This window comes from Pagrus major, chromosome 6, assembly GCF_040436345.1.
Source record: "Pagrus major chromosome 6, Pma_NU_1.0".
Classification (NCBI taxonomy): Eukaryota; Metazoa; Chordata; class Actinopteri; order Spariformes; family Sparidae; genus Pagrus; species Pagrus major.
In genome coordinates, this window is record NC_133220.1 from 2,604,105 (window position 1) to 2,617,827 (window position 13,723).

The 13,723-nt window shown below is 39.2% G+C and overlaps 1 protein-coding gene and 1 long non-coding RNA gene across 2 annotated transcripts in view; both read right to left on the minus strand.

Annotated features, from left to right (window-relative positions):
- Positions 1 to 420: 420 nt before the first annotated feature.
- LOC140997880 (uncharacterized) lies at positions 421 to 1,583 on the minus strand. Its single transcript, XR_012179404.1, has 2 exons — positions 1,288 to 1,583; positions 421 to 984 (listed from the first exon to the last, which is right to left on the minus strand). It is a non-coding gene; the product is annotated as an uncharacterized lncRNA (long non-coding RNA).
- A 5,741-nt stretch (positions 1,584 to 7,324) lies between these two features.
- The window catches only part of LOC140997856 (CD276 antigen homolog), a 45,791-nt gene continuing 39,392 nt past the window's right edge, over positions 7,325 to 13,723 (minus strand). The window contains exons 5-8 of the mRNA XM_073467914.1: positions 9,165 to 9,182; positions 8,603 to 8,620; positions 7,847 to 7,939; positions 7,325 to 7,652 (exon numbers count right to left, since the gene is read on the minus strand). Of these exons, the coding sequence (XP_073324015.1) occupies positions 7,627 to 7,652; positions 7,847 to 7,939; positions 8,603 to 8,620; positions 9,165 to 9,182 (155 nt within the window). The 3' untranslated portion in view covers positions 7,325 to 7,626. The remainder of the gene's footprint in view (positions 7,653 to 7,846; positions 7,940 to 8,602; positions 8,621 to 9,164; positions 9,183 to 13,723) is intronic.

A 13,723-nucleotide genomic window follows, 5' to 3' on the forward strand; every position in this document is an offset into this window, starting at 1 on the left:
GGTTGTGTCCGTCGTTTATTTTTAGCGCCGCTCGTCAAACTTTCCGAACAACTTCATTTTAATCAATTTAAAGTATCGACAAAAGATTTGACCAATGATGTTCAGTATCTCTGAAATCAGTAAACGCCCCGGAACAAAACCAACCAATCAGCATCTTTCTACGACCTAAAGGGACGAACCTAACGGGCTTTTAACTGCATCAGCCAATCACAGGACAGCATCTTTGCGCGAGCGCCGCATGTGTGTTATTGACAGCTGCTCTCATCCAATGGTAAGTCAGCACCGTGAAAACACTCTGAGTCAGCAGCCAATTAAATTACCTGTGTGACCATATATGGAAGTGACTGTTGTCGGACTTCCTGTGGTCGCGGGACACCCACATAACAGAGAAACTTTATTGATCTGTTTAAGGAGACATGATTCAATGATAATAAATATGTAAATCTTTATTTAAACACTCACAACATCTTTTTATCGTCAACTTTAACACTGAGGGACATTTTCCAGCATCTTAAAGGGATTTATTATCATCATTTGGTAACTTTGGAGAAGTTTTAGAGAGCTCTGTGGACATCTGCTGGAGATAATCTGTACTGCACTTTCTAAAATATCTCAGAGCCTCTTCTGTCTGTCAGCCTAAAATTTGGTTCAGACATTTTAGACAAGTTGAGGGAGAGATCCTGTGAATTTCAGCCTGATGGCCCAGATTATAACTTATTAATTTAATTTAAAAAATCAAATGAAACAAAAAAAATAAAAAAAACTTTAACTTTTTCTCTGTTTAATCATTTACCAGTTCAACTGTCTCTGAGCTTTAAATAAGATCAACACAGCTGATAAACCTCAGAGTGTTTGCTTTACAGTGATGTAGTGGACATGTATCAGCTCCTCATGGTCTTTGTATTATACAGTTTAAAATGAGTAAATATTAAGAGGCAGAGACGCACAAAATCAAAATGAAACCCCAAGAGGTTAAGACTTGACCTGAAAGGAAAAACAAACACACGTTAGATTGTTTTGAAACAGACAGGTAATACTGTGTAAAAGTCATGTTTCATCTACTATAGACGGCTGAAATTTCATTGCACAGAGACATAATCTGCAGCGTGTCTCTGATATCTGCATGTTTGATACAGAGGTCATCTCTCCAGATGTGGCTGCAGCTCTGTGGGCTCGAGGCCCTGCCAGATGTGTATTCTGACCACAACAAAAGTCCATCTGGGACTCTTGAACCAGTCGCAGCAGTAAATGAGCGGACATCTTTAACTGTTTAATGAAAGCACTCACCAACAACAAGCTCAATGTTGAATGTTTGTCTCGGCTGAAGATGTGGAAAAATGCAGCTGTAGTTCCCGCTGTCGGCCATCTTTGTTTTTGTGATCTTTATGGAGGCGTTGCCGTTCTTCAGTTGATCTTGAAAATGTGAGACTCGATCTATGAACTGCTGATCTTCACTTCTGAAGATTCCTGAATCATACATGAACACCTCCTGCCGACTTTCATCTTTCCTCCAGTCAAAGGTCTTTCTTGTGATGTCCTCATTGGTGCTGAGCGAACAGGGTAAAACAGCATCATCATCTTGTTTCACGACAACTTTGACACCTGGAAGATAAAAACATGTGTTACTCAGTATGTTAACATGCAGAGTCACCTGGGGCCTGTTTCAGGAAGCAAGTTTAACAAACTGTGAGTCAAAACCTGAACTCTAGATTGACCAATTCTGAGCTGTCAAACTCAGAGTTTTCGGTTTCAGAACAGATGTTAACAATGAGTTCAATCAACTCTGAGTCAAGGTTCCCCTGAGTGAAGCTCGTGCATGAGGATATAAAAAGCCCTCATCAGTGGAACGCAGATAACATGATCCACCATGGCAACAGGTGACGAAAGCCTCGATCCTCCTACTTCTCCCCAGTAGAGTTGGAAATATTAATGACTGCATATGCAGAAAATGAGCATATTTTCAGAAGAAAAAGCAATACTGGGGCAGCAGCAAAAGAGCGACAGCTTGTGTGGCAGAACATTGCTGACCGAGTCAATGTGTGAGTATTAATTGGAGAAAAAAAAGAAATGTTTCGTCTTGAGTTTTCCACTCATTCAACATTTATATTCTATATGTGTGTTTGAGCGCACAGGTGCAACCCAACAGGCACAAAACGGACCTGGCAGCAACTAAAGATGAAATATAAAAATAAAGTCCAAACAGGTAAGGTATAATTTAATTACAAGCAGTTGTGGTGTTGTTTAGCCTGCCCTCATTAAACAGCATTCAGTGGCTACATTCAACATGTGATAGCGATATTTAAGTAATTATGGAAATCCCCGAAACAAAGAAAAAGCCAAATCTTCAGCCATCCCATCACTGCCAGTGTTTAATATTGTCTATATGAAAGCAACACCTAAATGCCTGTTGTACATGCACGTCTCCAAATTTGTGTTTTCTGGATATGTTCAAATTTGACCTCCAGTATAGGCAACAGAAAAAAGGCTGAGGCAGGTGGCGTCCACCACCACCACCGCTCACAGAGGCTGAAGAGATGCCCTCAGTCAGAACAGTGGGTGACCTGTTGCTGAGGGCGTCTCTGGGGGGAGCTCATCAGAGCCACGCCCCAGGACACAAGGGCCTACATGAGAGGCAAGTTATTCAAATGAATGGCATATTTACATTCATGCTTTTTCTACTGTTAGCTCAGTAGTGGCCATCCATTCATCCTAGACACAACTTGGCACACTGATTTTTCAACAACAAAAGATGAACTGTACAACATTTGTACTTCCAGGAAATAAAGAAGACCTCATAAAATAAGAGGCATATTGTCTTTCTTTGACACTGGGGAGGTGATGGGTCAGTTAGAAATGGTTGAAGCATATCATGTCTCTAACAGCTCCTTCATCTCGTGCATCAGCAGGGGGGTTGGATTATTGTCTGGATCATCAGACCGCTGATAATGATAAAACATCCAATCGGGGTCTGATAATCCCGACGGAGATTTCTGCGGAGTATTTGCGCTCTGACATCAACTGGCTCCTCGAGAAACGGACACGCCATGTCTGCCGCTGCCTTCAGTCTGCAGGCTTCAACTGAAGAGCAGGGAAACTCAGGGTCAGTTGAAACAAACCTGCCAGCGAGCAGGTTTGTTTCACGGAGTATGTTGCCCAGGTAACTGACTCAGAGTTACGCTGAACTGTCTTTGTGAAACCGAAAAACCAGAGTTTCCCTCATCTCAGGGTTGACAAGGTCAGGGGTTTCACTAAACCTGCTTCTGAAACGGCCCCTGCTGATGACTTTTTGTGTGATTTGTGGTTGTTGCTTTGTTTTTGTTCACATTTCATAAAACCACTGCAACATATTGTTACAGTTGTTCACAGGTTGAAGTTAATAAAACAGCAGCAACACTTTACAATGAGGTACAAACATATGAGTAGTTACTGAGGAGGGAGTGAGGAATGAATCAACCTGATAATTAATGAATCGTTAATGAATAATTCCTGATTAACTTTGATTCAAAGACTTTACAGCAGATAATTTTAGAGAACAGGCTGAGATACTTTATTCATTAATCATCAGGTGATGACTCGTTCATAATTATCTGTGAATCAACATACTGAAGACTTTCTTAATGAGCTGCTGCTGATTACCTGAGAAGCTGAGTGGCACAAACTAGTAACAACTTATTAGTTTCTAATTACTTAATCATTAGTTAACTATTCAGATGATGATTCATAATCAATGAGTCCACCAGGTAACTACTTGTTATTATGTTTCACTAAAGAGTAAACAAAAATAAAAATAAAGGACAGCACTCAGATTAAACTGTTTATTCTCTCCTCTCTCACTAAAGAGTAACTAATGATTAACTAATGATTAACTAATGATTAACTAATGATCTGACCTGGTAACTATTCAGTATCATGTTTCACACTGATTCATATATAACTCATGAATAAAGTGACTCTAACCCACAGATATTTATTTATGTATTAATGTATTTAATGTTTAATTGTTGAGGGACCAGTTTGTGTTAAACCTGCTGCACACTACAGCTTTTATAGCCGAAGCTAATCAGTAATGAACGTCACCATGAACTCATCATCAGCTGATGATTGATCGATAACGTGTCTCCCAGTCTGTCCTGTGGTAACTCATTATCTACTCTATAGTTTATATGTAACTCATTAACGATCCAATAACTATCAAGTCCTTCCTGATGAAGATCTGCGCCACGTCTCTGTTTTATTGAGGGAACTACTTTAGTTCAAAGTGAACTGAACTTTAAGAGTCAAAGTCCAACAATCACAACATCCTGAAGGTTTCATGTCTGCACGAGCGTTTCTGTGAAACCTGTGAGTGTCTGCAGCAGGATGGAGACGACGCACACGCACACGCACACACACAGCAGTGATGACGACATCATTACAGAGCATTTCGAGATTAAAACTCAGCATCATCCAGCTGTAATTCTCCTGTAATCGATCCGATCAATACTATCGATGTGTGCTGATGATCAGGGTGCGTGTGTGACGTCACAGCGCGCTGAGCAGGTGTCTTGTACGCACTAAAGCAGGAAGCAGCTGATGAACATCCCGCATGTTTCCGCATTGTTCCGCTGCTCAGATGAAACAAAGTGAGAATTAAAAACTGTCAGTGAGTGATGATCAGTTTTCTTACCGTCTCCAGCAGCAGACGTTTCTCCAGAGCAGCTCAGCAGACAGAGACACACGAGAGGAAGAAGCTCCATAGTTGTGATGTCCTCTGAGGACTTCACCACACTGATGGTGTCTCTATGTGACGGAGCTTCACACACTCCTCAACACCCTGACTGGTTCATCACAACCTGTTTCTGCTCCTCAGCCTGAAGCTGCGGCACTTCCGGTACTAATATTTCAGAATAAAAGCGCCATCACCAGGCCTGCAGCTGCCATCGCATTTTGTCTGGGTGTTGGCCACTGAGAGGAGGGAAGTAACGAAGTACAAATACTTTGTTACTGTGCTTGAGTAGATTTTTCAGGTATCTGTACTTCGCTAGAGTTTTTATTTTTCTGACAACTTTTGACTTTGACTCCATTAATAACAAATATCTGCAGGTGAATGTTGGTAATCTGGGACATTATTTGAGCTTCAGCCGTCAGCAGGTCTGGATCATGTTGTCTCCTCACAGACTCAGGCCTCGTTACACAGACATGAGGATTTCTTTACATTCAGCTGTAATCTCCATTCATGAAGCTGTCAGTGAGGTAAACTGTCTCTAGAAACCTTGTTTTAAAGAGGATTTATCTGCTCTGTTGTCTCTTTGGTATCCTGGCAGCTGCTGTAAAATACAGATCATCTCAGAATCACACCCATAAATTAAAATCACTTTTATTTCTTTGATCACAGTTTGAACACAGAAACATCAGAAACAGTCACAACACACAGTTTTGACATTTTTCATGTTTTATTCAAACGTTTGTATAGAAATGATGAAGCGCTGCCTGAAGTGACATGAAACACTACAAGTGCATCATCAGTGAACAACAGAAACATACATGAACTCTGATAAATAATAAAAACAGCTGCCAGAATAAGACACAACAGTTCAACAGCTGCACAAACTGAACATTAAACCTTCATGAAGGAGGATTTACTGCACGACTGTTGTATCAGACTGCATCAGCTTCAGCTCGCTGTACCTAATAAACTGGACACTGAGTGTAGAGTTCAGTGTGTAACTGGACCTGACAGACTCTGGATCAGCACCTTAACAAATACAAAGATATAAATATTCCCATGGTAAATCATAATTATGAGATTAAAATTTTAGAGGTTTATCTCATAATTATGATGTTTCCTCATAATTTAGACTTTAATTGCGCAATTACCACAATAATATATGATCTCATAATTTCAAATTTTCTCTCATATTTTAATTATTTTTTCATAATTTTGATGTTTTTATCTCATAATTATGATTTAACATGGGAATATTTTTTCTGGCCTTCCATAAGTCCCAAGTAATGACAATAACACCAATATAAAATATAAAAGTCACATTATATTTACTTGTAGCTACAAAGTGTTCACACTGACTGCTGCCCTCATTCATCCATTCACTCACTCACTCACTCACTCACTCACGCACTCACTCACTCACTCACTCATTCACTCATTCACTCATTCACTCACTCACTCACTCACTCACTCACTCACTCACTCACTCACTCGCTCACTCACTCACTCACTCACTCACTCACTCACTCACTCACCGATGGCAGTGAGCTACCATGCAAGGTGCTGGTCTGACCATCGGGAGCAGTTTGGGCTTCAGCCTGTTGCTCAAGGACACTTGGACATGTGGACGGGAGGAGCCGGGGATCGAACCACCGACGTGTGACGGCACTTTTTTGGTCCGAGCCCCTCGGCTCTGAACACGTATATAAAACTTGGACGGCCTTGTTCTGGTTTCATTAGGTCCCTTTTTTACTTGGTCCATCTGAATTCTGCTGTGTGTCACTTTGATTATATTATTTCCATCACTTGTTCTATGATCCTGTGTTGATGTCTCATTATTTATCTGTTTCTATGTGGCTCCATCTTATTCATCAGCTGCTACAGTATCAGGTCCTCAACAACAGTCCAGTGGGCAGTTTGATTATGACTCCACATGATGCTACCTGGAATTAAATGAATCTACGCTGATGACAGAGTAAAAATGAGACGCATCAGATAATCAGAGTATAAAAATAAAAGAATAAAGCAACATAGAACAGAGTGAAAGAGCTCGTCTTTGTCCTCAACAACATTAATAACAGAGTCAAAGTTTGTTTGGTCATTTTTTCTCTTAAAGCTTCACAAGAGTGGAACTGAATCTCACCAAATATCAGAATTCAACACAAACTTTTCATTTAATTCTCACTGAACAGAATGATTCATTAATAATCAGCTCTGTCAGCATTAAAGGCCACCTGCTCTCTCCTGTTGTCACCTCGTTAACTCCAATCTGTCTGATAACATTAAACTACTTTAACAACTCCTGACACACAACGACCTCGTCACCACACTGAATATTTATATTCATATTAGATCAGTGAAACTGCAGCATGGTTAACATCTAGATGAGGTCAGATTTGCGGGAAATAAATAAATTAACGGTTAATTTACTGTTCGGATGCATTTCTTTACGGCAGAGTACGCTCCACACAAGTACATGCGATGAGTCCTCTGCCCACATCTGAAGGCAAAAGTGTAGCTTTGTGGTTCAGAGCAGACTGACTTGCACATGAAGTAAAAAAAAAAAATTGTAAAGAAAATGTGAAGTAATCTGCATTTCCATCTATGACTGTGATCTTGATATGGAGAACTCTTCACGAGGACAGTGGTCGTGGAAACGGGACACAAATCTTTGTCTTTTGCATTTAAAAAAAAGGAATGAGTTACTTAAACTTGGCACTTAAACTGCCTTAAATAAGAAGAGGAGCAGTAAAAATGTCCCCACTGTGATCCAGCATCATCTGCAACTCAAATTGGTTTCTTTAAATGTTTAACTGTTACAACTCACACATACAGCAGCAGCAAACTCCACAGCACATGCAAAGAGAGTTACATTTCTGGATCAGGTGGATTCTTTCAACGAGGTCGATGAGTTGGGTTCTTTAGGTGATGTCTCTGTTGTTCATCACTGTAGGAAGGAAAATGAAGTTATATTGAAGAAAATCCAAATGTCTTGGTGTTGCCCAGAGTGTAAATACCAACAGAATAATTAATGTCTGAGAAGATAAAACAACTGTCAAGACTCTGAACATGAGATACATAAAGAATGCGTTGTGTTGTCTGTTCATGATTAATATGTTGATACAAAACATTTAAACTTACCTTTCCTAATTCTTTTCACAATCAGTGCAATAACAACAACACCTAGAACAGCGCTGACAACTACAAGAGCAGTAACCAGTCCAGCAGACGACCCTGAAACAGATACAAAGTGAGTGCATCAGTCAGAACGTCAGTGCAGATGATAAACAGCAGACTGGACCTCACAGCTCACACAGAACAACTAAAGGTGAGTCTGCTCCTGAAATCTGAACTTGTTTCACATGAAAACTCCACTGGGATGAATGTGAGCAGGAACAGTGATGTGAGCTCTGATCTCAGGTCCAGTTTCCTCCTGCTGGGCTCCACAGCTCAGAGGCTGCTTCTGGTTCTGGTCCCAGCAGTGAAGAAATAAATGGACTTAGTTACAGTCCATCACTTTGATCTGACAGTAAAAACACAGGATCATCTGATAAAATATAAAACTTCTTCACAATACTTTTACTGATACTTTTACACTTTTACTCAAGTGGACTTTTACTTGTAACAGAGTATTTTTACTTTGTGTTTCTGCTACTTTCACTGCAGTAAAGTATCCGAGTACTTCTTCCACCACTGACTACTGTCCAGAAACATGAAGGTTAAAATCACTGTGAGCTTCTTGGTGCTGGTCGGCTCCACAGTTATTGGGCCTGATGGGAGCAGATCAACACACAGTCTGTAGATTATTGAAGTTGAGTCTCGATCTGAACAAACATTATATCTTTTATAAACAAACAAAACATGATGTGATTAAAAGAATAAGAGGAAGAATCTCACCTGACTCTTGAGGTGGAACTGTGAAGATAAAGAAGATAAAGGACACATCAGTTATAAAGAACAATCACAGGATTATAAATGAAACATTGTGTTGTTTGTTCTTCTTTGCTTTACATGAGGACTAAACTCTTCTCTTCCTGTCTGAGTGTCTTCATGGTGTTTGTTGTGTGATTCATGTGTAACTCGGCTGCTGTAACGCTGCAGTTTGTCATTGGGATTAATAAAGTCTCTCTCTAATCTCTCTAATCTGAACAGAGCTCACAGTGACGGCCTCTCTGATGGCTTCACTCTGCTGTTGCTGTGCTTTCTGTCTCCAGGGCTGCAGACCTGTTGGGAGCTTCATCAGCAGCAGGGGACACACCTGGGCCTGATGTGCTCCATGTATAGAAATCCTTCAGAACATCTGCTCACACATCTTTGTGTCGGGGCTTTTGGTTTCCTTTGGTTTGTTTTTACAGCTCAACATCCACACAGCACATCTTCACTCATCCACTGCTACACTACTGACTGCACTCACTCCTCCAGCTGTTTGTGAAACAACACGACTAGAACAGAATCTCACCTGGTTCTGGAGCTGCACCTGTGAAGATAACAAGACATGTAGTGAGACACCAGTTATAAAGAACAATTACAGGATTATAAATGAAACGTGATGTTTCCTGTTCATCACTTCTCTGCTTGTACATGAGGATTACAGTGTGTTTAAGAAGGAGAGAAACATGAAGAACAGAGAAACAGAAACCTTAATTACACCTCGTTACATTGTTAGATAGAACAAGACGAGTAAAACTTCTCTAACTTCTCTTTAAAAATCAACTATTTACAACTAAAACACTTTTTCTGACTCACATCATGACAGAAACACATCAACAGTGAAGACTTTACAGCAGCTCCTGAACTTTTACACATTTGTTGTGCTTAAAAAAACATTAAAGGACGTCATGTGAACTTTGTTGTCTATTTACATTAAAGTAATAAAGAAAATGTGTTATGAAATGTGAAACACAGGGTCATTAAAAGCTCGTCCCCTTCTGTTAACAGGGCACGGGTGTGGCCACTTTAATAGGAACACCTGTACAATCTAAAGCAGGGCTGAGCAACATATACAATATATACTGTTGTCATGATGTGAGACTATATATTGTCTTAGATATTTGATATTCTCACATGGTGATATATCATAACTGTTGTCTGTTCCTGGTTTTAAAGGCTCATTACAGTAAAGTGACGTCATGTTCTGAACTCACCAGACTGTTCGACTTGTTCTGATACTTTCTTTACCCACTGAGTCATTATATCCACATTAATGATGATTATTGATCAGAAATCTCATCGTGTTAATGTTTTGTGAAAGTAACAATCGTCATCCCTACAATATTATCACTGTAGGGCCTGTTTGGTCAAACATATTGAGATATTTGATTTTGTGGCCCCGTCCTAACATTTATGAAGCGCTTTTGAGAAAATTTCAATATATTGAGTTACATATCGTATATCAGGATGTGGCATAAAAATATTGTGATATAATTTTAAGGCCGTACCTCGCAGCTCTAATCTAAAGTAATCTAACACAACTGTTCTGTAACTTCAATAATCTTTAATTCTAGCAATATTATATAATCATAATGTTTAATGAATATTTAGTCAGAGTGAGTTAAAATGTGTGATGATGTTTAATGACTCATGTTGTTATCATCACTCATCATAACTCATCATTTCAGATCGGTGTCATCATGTGTGAGACTCAGTTTGTGTGCTGTGATTCATTTTAGTCTGGCGATGCAGAAATCTTTGCTCAATAACCACCTGTATGCACATTTAACTTGTCCAGGTGTGAACTCACAAACAGTCGGTGTAAAGGATTGAAACAGTCAGCAGGCAGAAGAGGCAGCCTGTGCAGCTTCACTACAGGCCTGTGTGGCTCCCTGGTCATTTTAGTGAGATATTGTTTGCATTGTTAACTGGTCAGCCCCTTCATTTTCTGATTAAATTTACCTGTGTAGACACACCTGGTCCCGGCCGGGCTGAAACAGTTACTACCTTACGCCAGTAGATGGCGGTAGCAACTGAAAGCGTGGTGGTTGCTGCGGGCAACCGTTGTCGTGGTAACCGTTGTATCAACTGCAGAGGAAGTCCAGCCGCAGCAGATACAGTGCAGCTGGTTTACATCCGATTCTGGACACTAATAAGTGTGTGTTTATCTGTTTATGTCTTTTCAGACATCTGTTGTACATAATAAATTCCCCTTAACACCTGAAGTGGACGTCTAAAATTCAGTGTGTTACACCTGGTTTGTGGAAACTGTCTCTCAACTGGAAAAGAGCCACAAACTTCACAGAAAAGGAGGCTCAGAGTTCAGGACCACTTTCAGTCTGAGCTCCTCAGTGGACCTGAGCTGGTACCAACATCATTCTTTCATGTCACTGAGACAAAGATTTAGTGATGAAGATCCTGTGGCATCAGAACCAGAAGCAGCACCAGTGTGACTTGAGGAGACAGAGCTCAGATGTGTTTCAGGACTAAGAGTTTCTCTCTCAGTGAACACAGTTTCTCTGATTAATGAACTAAATGAACACATGAATCAAGTGTATGTGCTCATATTGTTGTCATGTATCATCACACACAGACTAACAAACACACTGTGGCCACTTTATTAGGCCCACATTAATGATCTGATGCAATCCAACACAACTGTTCTGACTCAAACTTCACTTTTATGATGAAATATGAAGTAAAATAAAGATTTGTGTATGTTGCAGTTTGATACTATGAGATTCATGATGCACAAAACTTCTCAATGAGCTTCATAACTGTCCTCAGATGTTTCCTCTGAAACATATTTACTGTAAAGAGAGTGAGTGTAACACTGGGAATCTAACTGCATCACATACAGCACATATAGTGTTAATAATTAATAAACGTTCATTCTCTCACTAATCTCTGGTGACTGATGAACCAACGTCATCATCAAGGAATTTTTCACTCAGTTCAAAAGGAAGAAGGAAGAATCTCACCTTGGATATGCACAGGGATCACAGCAGCAATCTGATGGCTGATGTCCTTCTGCGTAGCTACACAGCTGTAGTTGTCGGTCTTGGTCACAGTAATCTTGACAGTGATGTATGAACGACCTCCTCTTTCTGAGATCTGTGGCTTCTCAGCATGAAGAGTGTTACCAGCACTGTCCTTCCACTCTACTGTAAGAGGTGGAGAGCCATGAGCTTCACACTGCAGCAGGATCCAGTCCTTTGTCATTTTAAGTATCTTGATATTTGGCTCTGGAGCTGCACCTGTGAACACATTATGAACAATAGATTATAAAGAGACAGTTTCAGCATTATTAATGTAATATTGGGATTTTGTTCATCCACACTCTGCTTGTATCCAGTTTACAGTGTGAAGAGAAAAACACAATAAAAGCCTCCAGCATCATTTTATGGGACGATATTTCAAACATTTTAAACTGTTTCCAGTTTGAGGCAGAAGCACAAATACAGTGAACTTGTTAAACTGAACTATAAAGATTGTAATAAAATATAAAACATAGTGTTCAAAGGTAAACACACCTGATGTGTCACATGTTAGTGAGAACTACTTTAATTATGCTGCCTGAAAGAAAAAATAACCATAATTAACCATGCCAAGAGAAGGTTGTGAAAGATTTAACTGGGTTGTTTTATTTATTTGTACAATTATATATCTTTCCTTTGACACTTAAATATCTGTGATGCAATAAAAATATTTTTTTCTGAAAAAAATAAAATAAAAAGTTATTCCAGTCTGTTTTAGAGACATTTTAAGAGTTTTAAACATATTTTCATGATTATAAAAAATAATCAGTGTTGGGGAGACTTAAACTACATGTAGTTGAACTAGTTTAACTACAATTTGCTGTAACTTGCTGGTAGTTAAACTACATTCATATTTTGTGCTGCGTCAAGTATTTCAATTACTTTTTGGGTCATTTTTGTAGTTTAACTACTCAATTTACAAATTACAATTTTGGCCAATAACATGAAATATTTTTTATTTCATAAAAAATATACATTTTATTTTATTTTTCTTTGAAAAAAGGCATGAAACATGTCATGACATGCTAAGCCAACGCTGCCTCTGATTGGCCCTGGCAGCACTCACGTGCTTCACAGAGTGGGCGGGTCTTTGTGCCAAGGAAGGCGGCGCTCATATGGCACAAGCTCGTCATGGACAATTTTTGTGGGCTATTATATTTTGTTTCATATACACCATATGTTGATTTATTTAACGCTGAGTTAAATGAGTATAATGAGTATAAGTAGTTGCTGAAGCTACTTTTTTTTAGCAACAGTTTTACAAACTACATTTCTCCAGGAGTAGAAATGTAGTTTGTTAAACTACTGCCAGGCTGAACTACAAGTAGTTTTACAAGCTACACTTGCAAAGTAGCTGCTTCACACAGACTCAGGGTCTTTGCATGCAACTAACCATCTTCTATAACCTGGCATCACGTCACACACACACACACACACACACACACACACACACACACACTGAAGGTCTTTGTGACAAAACATTATTAAATTAATTCCTGATTGAGGTCAACAGTGTGCAGGAGTTGTTGTCCTGAGTTAGGAACCTCAAAAAGACCATATGATGGCTGCCGCTGTGTCAGAGCTTGTGTCAGGTGAAGAATATCAGGTGAAGTTTGATGATGACGAGTATATTGATGATGTCAGAGGCTTCAAATGTCACTGCTGCTTCAGAAAGAGCTTCTTTCAGCTACAGCGAAACTATTTGATCATTACTGAGATTAAAAAGAATAAAAGGAATATTGTGATGTTGGGACTCAGAAGGACTGTGACATAAATATTAAACATAAAGTTAAAATTCATGAACCCAGAATGAACCTGGGACTAAACTACATTAATAAAGTAGATTACATTATTCTGTCACGTCAGTAAAAATACTTTATATGGAGACTTTTTAGGAAATGCAGTAATTAATTATTTAACTAACACAATAACTTCTTTATGTAATTAGACAATCTGAATAAAAGTATTAGATTTAATAACACACAGGCTTCTTGGATTAAAAGATGTTGTTGTATAACTATAATATAATAAACGTGTCCACCTTTAAGTG